This window comes from Synchiropus splendidus, chromosome 11 (genome assembly GCF_027744825.2).
Source record: "Synchiropus splendidus isolate RoL2022-P1 chromosome 11, RoL_Sspl_1.0, whole genome shotgun sequence".
In the NCBI taxonomy this organism is placed as follows: domain Eukaryota; kingdom Metazoa; phylum Chordata; class Actinopteri; order Syngnathiformes; family Callionymidae; genus Synchiropus; species Synchiropus splendidus.
The window spans coordinates 17,406,714-17,426,626 of NC_071344.1; the positions used below are offsets into that span (position 1 = coordinate 17,406,714).

Consider the following 19,913-nt stretch of genomic DNA (forward strand, 5'->3'; position numbering starts at 1 on the left):
TACTAATTGTTTTCACTTCCCTTTCGAACCCACCGGTCCTTCGCCACATCAACACCACAGACTAGGTGTTTCAGTGTCACAGAAGCCCTACGTTGTTCAAGAAAATGTTGTTGTGAACTTGAATTTACATCAGTTTTTAAACATGTTTCTTAAACACTTGGCAGTATTTACATTTTCTCAATAAGTCTGTATCATCTGGACCTACTTATTTCCTCTGTGATTTGGGCTCCACAGACTCTGTGCAGGGCGCCCACTTTTGCTCATTTATTTTAGTCATCTCCTTTTAATATTTCTGTGTTCTATAAAAAGCCTATTTTTAATTTTGTGTTTCAAACGCACAGCTGATTCATTCAGTTATCACATAGCATATTGTGTGCAGGCACTAGAGTTCTCTTGCGAGCAGTCACTCTTTTGAACGAGAGCTGTGTCTCTTTCATCCGGGAGTGCTTCCTACTGCTCTAATAAAGTGCGTCTCATCTTTAGGTGTAATGTATCGATAGAGTCCATATTCTAGTGAGACTTCTTTATTTCCTCGCTCTTTTAAGTTTCCACGTCGGCCTGGTTAATATTTCATTTGGAGGAAGCATACATTTTTCAGAATCGAGAACTTTTAAATATTTTATTTACATTCAAATCTTCCTCTCTCAGATTTGAAATAGAGTGAAAAGTTGGACTATAAGAAACTTGGAGTCCTTCTTAGGTCAGGCGCTGCGTTCCTCAGAACTCTGCCAGGGAGAGGGTTAACAGAGATTTGTCTCTCGAACAAAAGTATTAAGGTTCTACGCAGGCGTTATCCTCGGAGCAGCTTTGACCTTAGCTTTTGTGATGTGAAGAAGAGTGAGACTACTGTACAGTATATTGGTATGTGTAGGAAGGATATAAGCTTCTCAAGATATTGCTAGAGTTTCCTCAGGATCCACTGCGGGCAGTTTTAAAGGACATTCTGGATCCCCTTATTTCTAATATGTTTTCATGAACTCCACTGTGGCACAGGGCGGGCAGGCAGGTCATACTGGAAACCTGTGACAAGAGACAGCCTGTTGTTGTTGCATAGGGAGACCGTCTTGGGTTTCCGTCTGCTCTTTACAAACTTTTCTTTTGTGGCCACTTTGACATTTAGAAGGAGATTAAGGCTGCCGTCCTGCCTACGCAATTCCTCCAGGAAGAACCCTGCATGCATTTTAAGGCGATGTTCGCGGAAAATCTTTGTGATCCAAGCGGGAATCCTCCGGTGCTGACGTCATAGATGAGGATTACCCTGTCTTTTTCACTCTGTCGCACTCTGCACAAGATACTTGCACTATCCTGCATGCTGATCAAAAAGCTACAGTAGACACAAATAATAAAGCCATCTAAACTTAGGAGTTCCTAGCCTCAGAACAATGTATTTGTAAAATGAGTTTAAAGGTTAGTATTAGATAGTCCTACTGACTGATCCAAACCTGACTGTACAGAGGTTCAGAAGGGTCACTTTTCAGTTAGTTTAAAAGGTCTCAGATTGATTTTGCAAACCTTAAGGAGTCACAATTTGACCTCCTGAGACCCTGCGAGGGGGACCATAATAATAATAATAATAATAATAATTAGAATGATGAAGACCTGACCTCTGTACCTCGACTGATGGTTGGATGGATGGAATAAATTATTGAATGTCAAGTAAAGTAATTAAGACATGGATGAGTATGTCGTTGGATAGACCTCTTTAATGGAGGAATAATATTGCAGGTTGGGTGGTGGGTGTCAAAAGTTGCTCAGTAACCATGAGTTTGAGAAAGTTGGTGAGGATGATGTGGGGTGAAAATGTTCAGCTGTGATGGATGAATGTAGATTGATGTACTTGGTGGCAATATAGATTTACAATGGTGCTCTGATGGGGTTGACGCCACTGGAGGAGCACGCAGGTGGTCTGTGCGGAGAGATGTAACGCATTTATTCAGAGCTGCTGAACAAGACCTCGGAAAATAAATGGCTTTGTCAAAAACAAGGCTGTTGAGAGGTGATTAAGTCTGCGGGTAGAAAATCAATGTAGCAGCAACAAGTACAACAAAAGCTTTCACAGTTGTGATTTTAGTGAGGTGGCGCATGTGACATGCTGGGAATATACAGATCTGATATGTTAATGTGTAAGACCTCGGAAGTCTTCATCTGTGGTGTCATCTAACTTGAGGAAGTATTTGCCAGGACACTGCAGTTTGTTGCCGTCACTTCTCATATCATATAGAGTGAGATGAACCTGCCCTTGTTGGTGCAACCCATGGAATGAGAACACGGCCATGTGTGAGGTGTTTTCATTCCACCCACACGCTTCTCCTTTCTGAACCCTTCTCCAACATGTCCTCCACTTCAACCTGTCTTCGTCATCCTCTGATCCACTTCTATCTTCTTGTCATCCGTGGACATTGTTGGTTGCTGTCTGCGTCTTAATCTCCAACCTTCTTACTCCAACTCTCTCTCTCTCTCTCTCTCCTCTCCACGTGTCCAAAATCATGGGCCCTTCCTCACCTTGTTCCTCTGATGGAGTCACTGCCACTGTCAACCACAGTACTTATTGGTGAACAATTTACAGCGAACTGATCTTTCTTTTGAATGTGTTTTTGTAACCGAAGTTTCTTCAGCTACATAACAGTTAAGCTGTTCCTTCCTTGGCTCGTCGTCTGCTGGTGTAATTGGTAGCATTGTGGACTCCAATTCTATTAAGCTAATCCTGGTTTGAGTTTCTGTCATAACTCATACAATTTCACAAAACCATTTATGATATTTATTTTCTTATTATTCCTTGGACTGTCTCGAACACCATCACGCTCTATCGCTCTTAACAACCACATAACTTCACTTCATCGAAAATGCATGAAAAAGTTTGCCGGAGCATCAAATCGGAACTATTGGTCAAGCCATGCAGAGAATTTTGATTAACCCTGCCTTGAATGCATTTAACGTGTCTTGGCTGAAAGTCCTACTTTCATGAATGATGTAGTGACACATTATTACAGCGGCCGGAAATTCTCGGAGGTGATAGCCTTCATTATTGTGCAGAAGAATGTGAATACATTTTTGCTTTTGCTTGAATGTTCTTAGATTCATGAATTTCAATGAACTGTTAAAACACCATCCATTCATTTTGTCCAACACCAAGGCTTTCTCAGGTCACCTGACCAACCTGCGTCCAGAGCCTCCTCATAGTCGAGTCCTCAAGACTTTTGTCTGCACTCTTGTCCTATCAAGACGCCCCAAAGTTTGTGACCACCAAGTAGAAATGGGAATATCTTTTAGCACAGCTCTTTTGTTCACAGCGAGTGACAGATGACGAGAGTCGACGTGTATTTATACAAAAATTACTAACTTATTTTATATAAACAAAGAACAGAGAACCAGGGGTCTCAAGGGCAATTCTTACTTGGCTGACCATGATTGAATGAAAGACTCAGCCAGTTTCATTTCCTTGGCCAGACTGTTCCAAAGTTTAGGCGCTCTGACTGAAAATTCTAGGCCCCCCCTTTGACTTGAAATTTTAAAAAATGATGTATTAGCAAACAGTGGAAACAAGCATTACCATTACTGTGGCTATGGCTCCAGCCATGTTGCTCACAAGCATGAGCGCTATTGCCTTTTGCCAACCTCAAATAGAGCTGAATACATGTAAAGCCTTGCCAGTACATCATGTTATCATGATGTCACTTGACTTATTAATTCAGTGTTTTATGGTGGCTATCAAGGCTGCGGTTAACTTCACGTCAGCAACTAAGGTGCTGTAAAGTGAAGATAAGGGCAGTGCAGGTTCTGGTTCCTGAGCACCACAGAGCGTTTTAACTTGTGGTTTTACTGGGCAGAGTCATGCCAGAGAGATCACGTACCAAGCTCGAATGGCTCTCATCTGCATATGAGCTAGAAGACGTTGCCATTTCCATTCTGGGATGCACAGCCAAGACCAGTCAACTTGAGCTGATAGATGGCTGTGTTCAGAAACACCCGAACCAAGAAAAGTCCAGCCTCGGTTAATTGCAATTCTCTCCTCGCTGCACTTCACACCGAGTGAAACCTCAAGTCGCGGCGGGGTTATTGAGTTACAGAAGCACAGTTCCTGGTCGCCCCAGGATCTTCATCTCCTTTATTAGCTGTGATTGGAGCCTATGGAGAATTATGCAGATGATATTGGCCGTGCTGCACAGGTTCCCACACATGCATGTTGATAAGCTAATAAAAGGGAATAAATGCATACATGTGCATGCGCCATTTCACGTCTGCGGGTCATTTGCAAGGCAGCCCATGGTTTCATTAGCGGAGCGCGTGCTGAACATGGCAGCGTGACAAGAAAGGAGTCACTTCCAGTGGGATGCACTTTTCTACGGGCATATCTGCACATGGGTGTAGAATCAGAATACAAGATGAAACAAAGGCACTTCATTGTCTTCTGCATATATATGGTTTAAGAAAAAAACACCACTGGGATTTGGTTCGTTGCTATTCGACTGTGGTTGCGCGCTCAGAAGGAAGAAGTGTCTGCCTTCGTTTCGCTTCTGCCGCCTCGCATGAAGTTTGGTTCTCTTGCGTAATGTGGCCGGCTTATTCGAGCGTGAAGAGAACAGCACTCTATGTTTGAAAACAAACCATAAATGACAAAAAAAAAAGATACAAGCGTCGCTCCATGGATTGTTTCTGATCTTATGGATGGCTGGGTAAAATAAAAACAAAACAGTAGCAGCATTGCAAATGGCCCGGGAGTTGGACATACTTTTGCCTCATGATGCTGCTGGCTTGCAACTTTATTGGGGATGTTCTGGGAAGAACATTTGACAGAGGATATCACTGGATATGGAAGTGACAGAGGAAGAGGTGTGTAGGAGAACATGGAGGAGGCTGACTTGCTGTGGTGTAGATCTTTGTTCTGGGGGTGACAAGAGGCTGTGGTTATCCAAGGTCACAGATCCATGCTTCTTTAAATGAAAGGTCTGTGTGGTAAATATCACCTTGATAACATCCCTTCACCTTCACCCACTTGACAAGTGCTGTCACTCATTTAAAATAACAATTTCCTTTGAGCCGGTAGGGAACACAGAGTGCACAAGTGCATCTTGCTTTTATGTACACCGTAATTATATGTTTGCAATTGCAAGTGGGTTCTGTAGACATCAGACTTGATCAAAGGCTTCAAACTACTCACAGTGTCCACCGACAGTGTGAGTCTCTGGATGTATTTCACGAGATAACTTCAGATTACTGATCCAATAGATAATCTTGATGTTGTTTTGCACCCATCTATTTACTTCTTATTAACAGAGGTGGCAGCATCTTAAGTTCAGATGCCCAGTCTTCCCTCCCAGGAACCTCCTCCAGCTCTTCTGAGGAATACTGAAGTGTTCCCTGGGCAACTGAGAAAAGATCTCTCCAGCCTGTCTTGGTCTGCCCTGAGGCCTCTTCCCACTTGCCTGGAGGCACATCCTGAATAGATGCCGAGCCTCAGCTGGTACGGAGGGAGGGCAGCGCTGCCTCTCCTGGATGACCATGCTCCACACCACTCCAAGTTACCCCCTTGTTTACAGTTCAGTTAAGAATTTTTATGGACAAAGGTTCTTTATGCTGATGTTTGTTCTCTCACACTAAGACCTTTAATGTTTACTAGAGCCATGCGTAACAAATGAAGGAGCCTGGATGAACATCAGCTTCTCAGAGTTTGAGACTATGGTCCTAGGTTGGAGATGAGGGCCTTTCCCAAAATAACTAGGGGTGTTGTTCACGAGTGAGGGAAGGATTGAACGTCATCTTCTGTGATGTGATTATGGCGAAGAAAGAGCAGAGCCAAAGGTAAAAAAATCCTTATATATCTCAGTCAATTCCTCTAGACCTTATATCCAAGTTGGATACTGGAATTATAACCTACAGCTGTAGAATACTTGAGATCATTTTTGTCAGATCTATACATGAAACTACTTACAAGTAAAACATCCACTTTTCTGTTTTAACACTTGTGCTGAGCGGCAGCACGCTGCGGCTCATCCCAGAAACCGTCTGGGGAATCTTTGTGTTTTCTTTCATCATTCTTCTCCACACATCGTGTAAATTTGCAAACAAAACAAGTTATTCGACGACACGTTCAGAAGCCGTAGCAGCCTTCCAAACATGATTTGAGCGTCACTGTTTTGTTCCTGCTTGTACAGCAGCTAAATTACCGACTTTAGCCATCTCATTTTTTGCTTTTCTGCTTTGAGAGTGCTTTGTTGTCTGAGTCACTTTGCCGGAGGCTCTTCTGAGCAGCGAGCGTTTGTTGTTAAGCTGTTGATGGAAACTGGAGAGGACGTGAAGATGATGCGTGGGTCTCCTCCTGGCTTTATTTCATTATTTTACTTCTCCTCCACAGTGCAAAGGTGGGGTGGGGGGAAGTGAGCCGTACATTGTTTTGCTGAACTGCTGTCATGTTTTTACCCTTTCAGAAACGTGAGGGTTGCACACCTTCACCTCTCGGGCCTTGAGGATTAGATGTTGTTTTGCTTCGTGCTTGTACGGAGCAGATGACTCCCTGGCTGCAACGGTTGATGAACATGTTTCATTAGTGTCCAAACATGTTTCCAAAGTGTTGTGGGTGCGTGGTCAACTTTAAAGACCATTCCTTGTGTTCTTAGTCTGTCTAAGATTAGGGACAGTTCAGACACTGCCCTCCACTCCGCCTTCAACTCCTTTTCTGGCCGCCTCTTGCTACACTTGTCTGAGCGGGATATAGATCTTCCTCAATCTTTCAGGGGGACTCTATATGTTTGCATCTGGATTGGATTGAACTCCTTCCTGTGTATTCCTATGGTAGAAATTGTTTAGGTTCCCAGCGTCGGTTCTGCACATTTCTATTGACATTTCTTTTCACTTTAATAACAATATTTTAATAAAATATTTTTGCCAGTTGAAGAGGATAACTTTCTATTAAGAATATTCATCTCTTTTATATCGATGTAATTCAATCAGAAGTCTCTTTTTCAAGGAGAAGCGTTTACAAAACAAGTATAACTTTTGACACAAGAAGCAGCAATTCATAGAGATATCTCAAAACAGTTTAAAAGAATGGCCTGCTAACTTCATTAATAACATGACTTCATTAATATGTGAATATCTGCAAATGTTTTTGAAAGGTTTTGTTGGATTGCTTTTTCTCTGACAAATGAGCTCACTCGACCACACTGTAAAAGAAAATCTTTCAAACAAATCACTCAGTTCGTGAGCTGTGTTGGGTTCTGTTCAACTCCTCCTGTTGCTTTCATACTCACTTTTTTTTCATTGCTTTGGAGGGCATCTGTTCACCAGAATTTACCTTCATCATCAAGTCATTCACACCAGCGTTGACTGCTTCCCAGTCGATACTGAAGCTCTTTATTCTCCTTTTTTTCCGACGCAACTGTGAAGTCACGTGGCTGCCCTGCCAATGTCACAGGAAGGGTCACGTCTGTGGAGACGAACCCTCTGAACTTTAAATAGCAAAAAGACTTGGCCAAAAGTTCACCAGCTTGGCAGCGTCTTGTTCAGTCAGGTTTATGCTTCAAACCCCAGAGTTTCAAGGGAACCAGCTCAGAGCGAACAGTTGGTGCACAAACCATCAAGGTGTTAATCTTCGTCCTTCTGAGCGCTCATCCGAAAATGGACGGATTTACTCCCTGTTTAGGGATAATATGTGCCGGCAACCGAACTTGTACCAAAAGCTGTTGGAGTCATGGAAAGTTGGAAATTGCAAATGTTATGAGAAGCAAGGAATACTGAGGTAGATTAGTACTTCATCACAAATTTAACGACACAAATTTGGAACACAAGTTAAAGCCAAAAACAATAAATATGTGGAGAAGTTCTTACTCCTTAATGCCTGAGCTGCTTTGGTTCGCTACAGCTGCAGCTTCGTCTGTGCTAATGTGTCTCCAGACTCTGCGGTAGTGAGCTTTTGAGATGAGGACAGGAATCAAGATTCAGGACAACTTAAGACAGTTGGGTTGAGAGTGTTCTCGGTATTACGAATGGATCAGTCCAAGATTTTAGACACAAAGTGTCCTTTATTTGTCGCAACAAAACAACAAAAAGTAAGTTAATATTGTGCTCGCATGTCAGTGCGTTCCTGTGTTTGGATGAGCAGGTGAGTCTGACTGTAGAGGCTCGGTTTTCTGTGAACTATGCTATAGGTTGAAGTTAAGCACTTCAATCTTTTGGGAGGGATTACGGCACCACCACAACAGCCTTCAGTGTGTACAGAGTACTGTTGTGTTTTGCCAAAACTGTCCTATTGTGTGTCAGTTCTGGAGCTGCAGGACAGACTTGTTTTATTTCGTATCGAGGTCTCTCTCAACGAACAAAGCTGTTTAGACGAAAGCGCTGCATGTTCACCTGCTACATTCAGTCAAGTGGAAAAAGCCACTCCATGTAACAAATCAATCAAAAATGTAAGGGTTGGACCTACCATCAAAAGGTCCTCCTTCGAGTTTTCTAAAAAAAAAAAAAAAAAAATCAAAGCCTTTTCTTATCCAGTGAAGATTGCGAGCAACTTTGTCCTTTCACCTCTGTGGCTTCATCTCCACCACATTGAAATGTTACATTTCCAGCGAACGACTTGGCAGCCCAGACAGCTTTCTTGATGACATTTTGTTGTTGTACAGAACAACACAATAGAAGACTTGGCAGCTCATTATTCCCCACAATCAATGGCAGATTTGTGTTTGGCAACATTGTACCGCCAACCTTTCAGCTGTGAGTGATATTTGCCCCAGACTCTTGTGACTGCATGTGCCCTTTCTCCCCTCTCTCGCCGTCCATCATGCGTGACAAACACACAACTGAGTCGTGCGTCCCGTCTTTATCTGTCCGTGGGTCATCTTAGCCATGGAACGGCCAGTTTCATCAAATCTAATTGAAGGTCAATGGTCTGCTGGGAGATAATTCCCCGACGACAGCAGCAGTTTTGCATACGTTAACCTTGCCTAGATTTTCTGTCCCTCCATGTGAAGTGAAAATTTACATTTAATCCCTACTTCGTCCTCATGATCCGCCACCAGCGTTTTTTCCTCCACCTTATCCAGAAATGATGAGCACTCGTATTGGGTCCTGCTTTCCATTTTATCCGGCGTGTACGTCAATTATTTCAAATTCATACTTTCAGGAAAAATTTGTATGGATTTATTCATGAAACACAACTCTAAACAAGCACCACACATCCTTGTTTATCATACAGTTCCCTTCAACCGTACAATTTTCTGCAATCATTTTCTGCAATTTCCGGCGTGGCACCATAAGGTAAACAGTGTTCCGCATTCATTGTCAATTCACCGCCGCGGCTTAATGGGCTTTTTCTTCTCACGTTCACGTAACACATCACACTCTCACTTTCTGCCACTTAATTACGTTGCTCATTGATAGAACCGCAGCACCTTCGACGACTCGGTCCGTGTTATTTTAGATCAACACTTGGAAGTGTTTTTTTTTCTGTGACTCTCTCTGACCTTTTGGATCACCGGTGTCACTAAGTGCTTTTCGTGGCATTTAATCTGAGGCTTCTGATTCATTGTGGGTTCCTTCAATTGACTGAATAGTGGTTTTGTTGCTCATTAACTGACAATATTTTTAATGCCATCTGTCGCCTTTTAAACCTTTAAATGAGGTGTGAGTACATTCTCTCCTACATTTGTCTCCAGTTTTACCTTTCTAAAACATTTTGTTGTGTTTCGGATGAGGTTTTGATGGCTTACAAAGCGTGTCAGTTGTCGTCAGATGGTGGGTTGCAGCCCAAAGGTGGGTCTGGAATGCACTGTCTTTTCAGGTGGAAATAAAATCTGCTTTTATTTTGGACTCACGTGCTGTGAAACATAGGCCACCTCTGGCATTTAAGTTGATTTTGCAACTTACTCTGCTGTAGCTCTTCTGGTTGAGTGGTCCAGTGGGTTCGCGGTTTAAATCCCAGTTGCTGTCATGATATCCTTGGGCAAGGCATCTAACCCACTTTGCCTCCTGTGAGCGTGTATGAATCATGGTGGTCGTAGGGGTTGTTCGCCACACACTGGCACCCACGCTTCCGTCAGTCTGCCTCAGGGCAGCTGTTGCTACAAATGTAGCTCACCACCACTGGTGCGACTGTGGTTTCAATGGTTCATGGTTTCTGTAAATTGCTCCGAGTGTCTTGACAAAGTGCTGTATAAATCTAAACCATTATTAATATTATTGCCTTGAAGCCATTGTTTTTTTGTGTCAGATAGATCTGGAGGATATGGTACCTGTGCCTCATGGTCCTTTAAAATCCAGCTGCAAACTACATTAAATGGAGCTCAAAGATGAAGTTGACTTCAATACAGTTATATGTACTGCATAGTTTGGTCCTTATGCTGAGTTTCAACCACCTTTTCTGTCGATCTTGACAGGCTCAGTGTTGTCAATGGTCCATGCTCATGTCTCCAAGTATGTATTTCATCGGTTTTGGTTGGTAATTAACTCTCATATTGTATTATATGTGAAGGTCAAACACCACATACCTTTATTTATGATGCATTTCAATACTGTTTTGGATCAATACTTGTCACTAAGGGGTGACTGTGGGTCCCATTTCCAGACTTGTTGGGAACCACTGTTGTTGAAAGCCATTAAACTAAAGTTAAAAACAACTGGTCCTCCAGTGTTCTCAACTGTAAAACAACAATCTCTGTAGCATTTACATTGACAGTTCCACAGTTCACATCATGTCTATAATGTTTATTTATTTATTAGGCGGTATATCGTCGCTGTCAAAGAAAACAGGAACATAAAAAGTAGTAACGTATGTGAAGCACAAATGAAGGAGAATGTGAATGAGGTGGTTTCTATCTCTTCTGAGCAGGATGCAGGCTGTCAGCGTGTCAAGTGAATATCTGAGGCTCAAACACGAGTACATCATCCTCGTAGCAGCCTACACGTGTAGGTGCAGTGAAAAGCGGGCTCTCTCTCTCTCTCATGTATGACATGCATACTAGTTGACTCACCTGGCCGATTGGACCGAGCGTTCTGACCCGGAATTAACCTGTACATTACCAAACATATGTAATCCTGCCGCTCCTGGCGAGCTATACTGATGAGGAATTTCCATGCTCATGGCTGTCAGTACCACGTGCACTGAACTGCTGGCTTGCTTCTGCACTTTCAAACAACCATCCACAGACGGGATTTTTCTGCTCGCACGTCTCAACCTTGCAGAAGGTTCTGATAGCTCTGCTAAAACACTCGCGAGGCTCGAATAATCAATTACACTGGCTTGAGGCTAAAAGAGGAATTTAATTGTTTGAAAACCAACGCTGCAACCCGAGTGAGTGATTCCAGAGGAAGTAAATATTAGCGGGGATCAAAGGCTTCAAACGCGACACCTCGATTCAGTAAAATTCGGCTTTTTCTTTGGTGATCAAATGTAGTGGTTGATTGTGGACGTCCACCTTCGAGTACATTTGTCAGTAGCTTGACAAGGTGAACTCTTAAGTGTACTGTCTTTTGATTAAAAATAGCGAGGCCTCTGCTGAATATTCAAAAGCAAGGTTTAATCTAGCTGCCTGGCTTGGAGTAAATGCTATTAGCATATGCAGACCTTGAGTGTCAACTGGCTGTTGATGCATCTTCCCTGAATGGATTTGCTACTTGTGGCTTGCTTTTCATTTCTGAAGCTGTTTTTGTGCTGAGTGATCAGATCTTTCTGTCATGCGGTATCGGGTTAAGGCAAGTTTGATATGGAACTGGGACCTTGTGGGGCATGAGAATGTTTGATTTGTGTTGTGGAAGAGTGTGGCAGGATGTTGAGGTGGTCAGGGACCAGGAACACCACCGTCAGCACACTGAAGCAGCGCAAATGTCTTAGTTCCCTTTTAAAATGATTCCCCTTTCTTCCATTCTCTATGTTGTTAGCCCAGTTATGTTTGGAGCTGGATCTCACCCTGCCTTTAATCCACTCCAGGTACCTTTTCAGACGGTGTGAACCATTGGGCTTGTGCTGATCAGTGGTCACTTATTATCACTTAGGTTGCCTCCACGCACTCAACCATCTAAGAGATCATCTCTTGTGGTGCCCCCTTTCAGGTCTGATGTCATCTGCTGTGGGTCTGAACTGTGCTGGCGCTGTCATTCAAAATGATTGTGAAACTTCACAGCGGTGGCTTCTTCTGCCAGAGGAGCTTTTCTTTCAGTCATTACGCTACTTGAACTTGGTGTACTTTCAGAAGGGCAAGGGTCTGAAGCTGGGGACCTGAGCCTCCCGTCACAAATCCTCCTCTGGGTCTGCTGGGAATGTTGACCTTTCCCATTCCGCAGAACATCGAGTAGCTCAGGGCCGGATATGGAAGTGGTTCCCAGAGTGATGGAAGGTTTCTGGTGCTAGGAGGCAGGTGAAGAATAGGACTGATTGACTTTGCCATAAACCAAACTGAACGTTCCACCGAAGCAGATGCGTCAGAGCTCCAGCCTGCGTCAGTAGATTAACATTATTAGTGCAGAAGCAGCCGGATCCTCACTTTATCCTCCTTTTTGAATCAATCCTTTTTATCTCCACGCATTAGCTGCACTGTCTGGCCTTGAGTGGGTGTGAAGATAAAGACCTGGAGATTCCTCATTGTCCCGCTTTAATAGCATCTCCATCTGTGTTTACCTTTCATATCCATGAGATTCATTTGTCGTCCAATGGAAGGCATAATGGCTGACCTAATTTGTGAGACTATTTTAAGTCTTTTAAGGTCACTCTGGATGTTGCCGTTTCTCTGCAGGTCCATAATTCTATTGTCCAAATACCCAAAGGTGCCGCGGTGAGGTGGCACATCATTATTTATCTCAGTGGAGACACTTTGAGGACAAACACTGGACACTGCTCATGTCTCTGAGGACGAGGGTTTCTGTTCCTTTCCCCAAAGTTTGTCATGTAAAGATAAGTTCTCAGCTGTTCGCACCTTAGAATCCATCTCCCCACGACCAGATGTAGTTACTTGAACCCTTTTATATCAGTTTATGACACTGCAATAACACTTTAAAAATTGGTGACTGTTGTAAGATGTAATAGTCAAATCACATGACTAATCCAACTCATTCAAGATGAGACACAATATATAGACACAAACTGTTTAGGTTTTGCGGATTCAATGGTTTCACTACACATTAGCCCAGCAGGAACCAGGATCCAAATCAAAGAGTTCTAGAAACCTTGTCAGCCCCAAGTCCTGCAGGCCATCACCAGAACGTAATGTGGTGAGTCTGAAGGCGTTCATGGTGGTACTTTTAAATGTATTTGTCAAGTTGTCAAATGTATGTGGAGGCTCCTCAGATGACACATTTTTCTTTTTTTTCATTTTTCATATCAGCCTCTAGTTAGCAGATTGTACATATTGTCGTTCTTTCAATATCACAATGTATAGTTAGATACGCATCATATCAGCTCATTCCCGTCAATACGCAGACCAAGTATGGAGTGGATTTCTAGTGCTATCCTGCCATACCGCGTTAAAAAGCCCCAAGTTTCTGCTCTCATTTATTTATTTTTTAACTAAGTCAATGGTTCTGGATTACTGTAACTCTTGACTTGAGTTTGTGTTGGAGGCTCCCGTAATGACTGTCATGTGCACCTAGAGTCCCAGGTCTCTGCTTCCAGGCGGATGTCTAAATTTTCTCGATGGATAAACTGTCATCTGTGATATCTGCGCGGCGTCTTTGTTGCTCCTGCAGCACTATTTGGTGCCTCCCTGAAGTGTTTATCTCTGTGAAAGTTGATGGAACAATTACAGGCCTCTTGTGCCTCGCTACGATGTCTCTGATCGACGGAACAAGTTCTGTTTTTGACTCGCAATAGCAACGCTCTCCTGGTGAAGTCGCTAATCAAAGTTTAAAGCGAGTCATTAGCATGTTATTACCATATGCGTTGCATTATTTGATTGCATCTGCAGGTTGAGTGAACAATGCTGGCGCATTGATTAGTTCAGACCATCAAACATCACACATCAAATAGTCGTCATCGCGTTTTCTGCTCCGCCGTTCTTTGAAGGAAACTATAGAGGTGTAGCCCTCGCCAGCGCACCCAGGCCCTTCAGGCTTACGGGAAGAAAGTGGAGCATTTTCTCTTTGTTTCTGGAAGATCGAAGGTTGTACGTCCAAATTAATGTGCTGGCAGTGTTGCCTCTTCAGCCTTTTGAAGCCGCCTGATGATCCGCGCGCTGCCTGTCTCTTGAGAGACCTTGAGAGACGAGTCTTTTAGCTTTGCCCTGGCGGTTTATTTGCTGCCAGAGCTCAGCACTCTCCCCGGGCTCGCCCCGCACCTCCCCGTCTCCTCCGTCGCCGCCACACCTGCCTTGTTTGACGCCCCAGGATTTTGTATAAATGTAGTTTGAAGTGCCCCCTTCAGTGGAGAGGGCTTTTGTGTGAAGTGACAGTTTTACTCCCCGAGAGCTGGTGCTCCCACCATACTTGTCACATGAAAGATCGACCTTGCTGGCGCCCTCTAGGTTAATTTGACAGACTTTGTGAACATGCAGCAGCACGCAATTGATTACAGTTCAAAGAGTCTTTTATCAGCTGCTGGTAATGGATGTCCAAGGTATAAAGAGAATAAGAACAGCAGGTCTGACGTGGCCATGAGTGGAGCAGAGCTGCCTGTGATTCGGGACAGAAACAGACCTTGGTGGTGACGCTGATGCCTTGGTTTCTTATCTCCTTGTCCATTCTAATGGGTCTCTGCCACTCCAAAACCCACTCCCTAAACTCTGGGCTCGATTCTGGATCTCTATTATAGAGCTTCCATCGCTGCGTCGCATCCTGACGTCATGTCGGCGTAGGGTCGAAGAAACACTATCTACACTAGTCATGTGTCCTCTGAGCTCATCTGAACTCAGCAGTAGAAGAACGCCCACCTCACCCTCTGCTGTCCCCCAGGCGCCCTCGCCATCCTGATCCCGGAGCTGGACCTGGTCATCTCCCTGGTGGGCTCGGTGAGCAGCAGTTTCCTGGCGCTCATCTTCCCGCCACTCCTGCAGCTCTTCACGTTCCACACGGAGGACCTGTCGCCGCTGGTCTACATCAAGAACAGTGCCATCAGCCTGGTGGGGCTGATCGGCTTCCTCACCGGCACCTACATGGCCATCGTGGAAATCATTGCCCGCAACGCCCTGAAGAAGGAGGGCACCCCGACCGACTACATGGTGCAGTGAGGACCACCAGAGGGGAATCGGACCAAGGACTTCCTTTCCTCCTGTCCTGGTAGAAAACATCCTATCGCTTTTGGTGTTCGTGCAGCGCCATTTTTACCGCCACCTGGACATGACCTTTTTTTTATGAGACACCGAATGAAGCGTTCTCTTAATTTAGCTCTTGATCTTAGTCAAAGAATCAAACTACCTCACGATCTGGTATCAATTCTTTGAAAGGTTTTGCTTGTTTTATTACCCAGCACACTGTCGCTGACGCACTTTGATTCATGCCTTACTCAGCAGACAGTTATTTTAGCTCCCACTTTTTTTTTTTTTTTTTTTTTTTTTTTTTTATCGAAGACAGTCATTTTGACTGATCATTTAAAAAGGGATGATGTGCTGAGCAAGCATTTTTAAGATTGGAAAAGGTGCAGTTGTGAGCACCGGGATGAAAAAACTAACCAGGATGAAGAACATTTCGGAGAGAAATGTATCGTTTTAAGATGTTTACAAGGATGTCGTGTCAAATCTGGAGAAACACTTTCCGTTTAGTTTAGCCTGATAACACGCCGTTAAGTGTCGTAACTTGACGTCACCATGATATGTAGATAATTGCCAAAATTTAACTTGCAACAGGTTCTCAGTGCGGCCCGCGTTGTGGGGAGCACTTTTATTTGTCGCTAAATACCCATTTTATTTCAGTCTCTGTAAATTGTAGGGTCACTTTGTATCATTTGTTGCGACATCTATGACTCCGTAAAGACAAACCACAAAGGACTAAAAGGAGTTCCCTTGATTTTTTTTCCCACGCTGCCGGCACTACACTCCTTTAACTGGCCAGACAGCGGCACCACCAGAGGGCGCCTTTGTCCAGCTGTGGGTTGGTGGGCTTTGCTACAAGTCCTACTTTGGACAATCCAGCATTGCTTGTTGCAGAGTCTGGCATCATGCCACGCGTCTGAGGGCTGCGACTGTAGCCCCGCATCAGGCGCCAGTGACGAAAACGTGTGAAAACATCTCTTTTTAAACAAGCTAATGCAATTACTTTGCTTGGAAAAAATACATTTTAAGAGAAAAAAATCATCCTGTGTTTGCCAAATTGATGATTTTATTTAAATATTTTTGACATTACGTTTTTATAAATCGCAGTTCTACAGTTATTTTTGCGTTACTGACTTCACAATGACATCAAAAAAAAGAAGAAAGAAGCCAATAAAATACATCATTCATAGACACCATTTTGGCACACAAACATCTCTGATCAAAGTAAAATATTGGACAGAACATTTGTCTAACTTTTGTATTCGTATTTTTCTTTGTTTAATGAATGAAATAACTGTTAATTTGTTTTTTTTTAATAAAGTTTTTAGGTCTCCATCCGCAGCATGTCGTGCTCCGTTCGTTCAGCTTCTGGGCGACAGTGTCGCTGTCGTGCTTCCATGTTGTCTCCGGTATTTAAAAATAGCATTTCTGCTTCTGTGGGCGGGAAACAAGCCTCCACCTCGCAGGTGGAGAGGTTGTTGTGTTGCACATGTAAATATTGTCCTTCTGTGTTGTCGTTGTCCAAATATCTAATCAACAATAGATCTGCAGGCGTGAGCGTCTCACACTGGACTTGAGATGAGTAAGCAGTTGATCAATATGTTCATGACCAGTCGATCACCCGTCTATAATCTGTAAAGGAGTTTTCTAAATAAATTTAAGCAACATTTTTGGGTTTTGTCTTTTTTCTGACTCACCTTTGTTCCTACAGGAGGCGCGGTCTGACTTTAAGTGTCAAGAGAAGATAGGTGAGGATGTCTGGGAGGAGGCCCCGGGGCAGACCCAGGACACCTCTGTGCTCCTCTAGATCTTTTCGCCTGTGCACTGCCAATGTGATCTTGCCTTAAATATAACGTTCCAGGTTTGTCTTCCAAAAACCCTGTCCGGGAACTGGCACCTCCTCGATCGGGATACAGCTTCTGTCTCTGAGGTTAACAGACCGGATCGTGTGGGATGAGCTGAAATCTTCACCAAAGCTGCTGAGAACCGTTTCAATTAATACGCACGAGTCACTTCCTCATAATTGATTTCCTGCCCGAGAGTCGCGGCGCGTCACGACCAGCACTGACAAGTCCAAGTCACTCGCGGGCAAATCAGGAGGCTCCTCTTCCACTTTCTCTCTCGTGTGAACGCCGTCCTCGCGGTGCTGAAGATGACGGTAACACATTATTGGAAGTAGATTCATGAGAAATCATAATACACGAGTCTTTACAGAGGTTGTTATGAATGCTGATAGTCATTTATAGTAACTTGTAACATGGTTTATGAGTGAAGAAACCATAACCCTTTACCTAACTGCACTAAACAACAGTCAACAAGTCAAAGTTGCAGCAGCAATCCATGCTGCACAAGTTGCTATGTATGTTCATATGATTCTTCTGTAAAGTGTATGATGTCTTATAAACCTATTTTTTGTGTTAAACCCCCCTTCATCTCCTTGTATCCAAGGTCGTGGGGGCAGTAGTCACACAAAGCATGCCCAGGCAAGAGCAGCTGGAATACTGAGGTTTTACTGTCCTGGATCTTCCCCTGAGTCTCTTCCTGCTCTGCATCTCACTGGTCTCAGACACATCCAGACAAGAGGCCCCTGATCTGGCTTCTGATGGAGGAGCAGTGCAGTCTACTCTGAGTCTCTCCAGGATGGTGGAGCTTCTCATTTTCCCATGGACAGGGACTACATGATGGTGTAGGACTGGGTTGGACTGGATGTTCTGGAATGAATTGATCTGCTCTTTACAGGAGCAGTTGGAGGGTTTATTAGAGTCAAGTGATCGATCCACCAAAAAAAGCCAGAAGTGCGACCACAAGGTGTCAGTAGTCCCGACAGAGTCAAGAGGAATGGAAGCCAAATCTGTCCCTTAAGGGAGGTGGTAAGGACACAAGGACACAAGTCGTCAAATGGAAAAAAGACAGAAAACCATATCACAACTGTTCTATTCAAACAACTCTATCCGAAACAGTCATGTCCAACAAGAGACATGGCAGGAAGCCTCAGGTCAAGAGACGGCTGACTTGCAGGTGGTCCTGGAAGTCTTCCTCTGAACTGACGTCTAAACAACAGACACCCCAGCAAACGCCTGAATCTATCAGCTCAGCTTCTCCGCTCACCTTCATCGCTCCGAGCGTCGAACTTTCCCAAAGTCTTAAATCAAACTTCGGATCAGTGGGATCTCCGCGCGCCTCCTATTCTTTCCCTCCTTTTCCCCGAAGTGCGAACGCTTCTCAACATTCCCCGCGCCAGCCGTGTGCGTAATCCTTTTCCTCTGCCTAATTGATACAAATGAGAGGGAGGCCGATTGGATTGAGGGGTGGAGGAAAAAAAAAAGGTCTGCTGGGGTTATTTTTCCTTGGTGAGGCTCAGCGCTGCACTCGCGGTCAGCCGGAGATGGAATTTAATTAACCCCAGTGGCAGCATGGGAGTCTCTAATGTAGACAGATGCATTCAGGCTGCAGCCGCGTGCATTTTAGATGAGCCGCGCCGTGGACCGCAACCCCGACGTGGACGGAAGTTGTCTGCCGAGGGCTTGACTCCATGCCTGTGTGGAGGAAGCCTGTCGCACACGTGGCCTTGGTCCTTGACACGGACTCTCTTCACCTGCTTCCTTTAAGTTCAACATGCTCCGCGCAATGGTTTGATCCAGGTCTGCTCTTACTCTAGCCATCCCAGCTACATAGGGTGGGGGCCGAAGATGGGATCAACCCCTTTCCCCTCCCCACCCGCCATCTGCAGTTAAAAGAGTCAGGACTGAGATCAGTTTCAAAATCTTTCCGTGGATCAGCGTTTGTTTTTCCCGATAAAGTCAGACTGCCGCTTCAGCGCCCCCCCCTCCCACCCCCACCCCGAAGACCGCTTCCATTTCCCCCCCTGTTCATTATTTACAGGAGTGAATGAGTCTCTCTTGTGTAAAAGGTGCAGAATGCAGGAGTAAGTGTTTCCATTCCCGAGCACATTAACTCCGGCCGAGGAGAATTACTCCCGCTTCCCATTCATTACAGGATTCAATTGGAGAATTTATTGATTACTTTGTTGACCACTTTACGTCTCGTAACCCTCCGTTTTCCCCGCAAGAGACCTCGTGTTGGAGAGGCTTTTGCGGTTTGTTTTCTCACTGCTGTGTCAAGGAAACAGGAGGGAATATGAAACATGAGAAATTCTGTCTTCAGAACCGACGAGGACACATTGGTTCGGTGACTTGCCGGCTTCAGATGGTTATGGGAGCGTAGACCCCTAGTGGTGCTCAAGCTCAAGCCCTGGCACGCTTGCAAAAAGTGCCCTTTTTTGCTGGGTTCTATTTTTTCTTCTTTCTTAAATTCCAGAGGAAACATAGACAACAACATCAACCACTTTTGCAAGGGCGCCCTTTTTCCCCGCACCTGCCCCCCAAAACGTCCGGAGACGTGCCTGTTCTGAAGTTTGATGCCACGATACACGTTTGTGCATCCTCACACTCTCTGAGATGGTTTGGCGTGAAGTATGGGCAAGGTCATCTGCAGGGGCTCAGACCAGCAGAAGAAGTCAGGGTGGAGGGGGACACGCTGGAAGGACTTGAATGTCAGATGTGATAGTTTCGTTGAAGGTGCGCGAGATAGTGATGTGCTGATGAGGCTTCATGAAACAGTGTCCTGATTTTCAGAGCTTCGTAGGTGGCACTATTGGCTTCAAAATGACTTGAGGTTTCATTCAAAGTTTGAAGCCAACGGTTTTAGGGTAGAGAGCGCCATCTAGTGGGCTGTGAAAATAAAGATGTT

The 19,913-nt window shown here is 44.4% G+C and overlaps 1 protein-coding gene across 1 annotated transcript in view; it reads left to right on the forward strand.

Annotated features, from left to right (window-relative positions):
• The window catches only part of slc36a1 (solute carrier family 36 member 1), a 32,211-nt gene extending 15,390 nt beyond the window's left edge, over positions 1 to 16,821 (forward strand). The window contains exon 12 of the mRNA XM_053879013.1: positions 14,869 to 16,821. Within this exon, the coding sequence (XP_053734988.1) occupies positions 14,869 to 15,143 (275 nt within the window). The 3' untranslated portion in view covers positions 15,144 to 16,821. The remainder of the gene's footprint in view (positions 1 to 14,868) is intronic.
• The last annotated feature ends 3,092 nt before the right edge of the window (positions 16,822 to 19,913 follow it).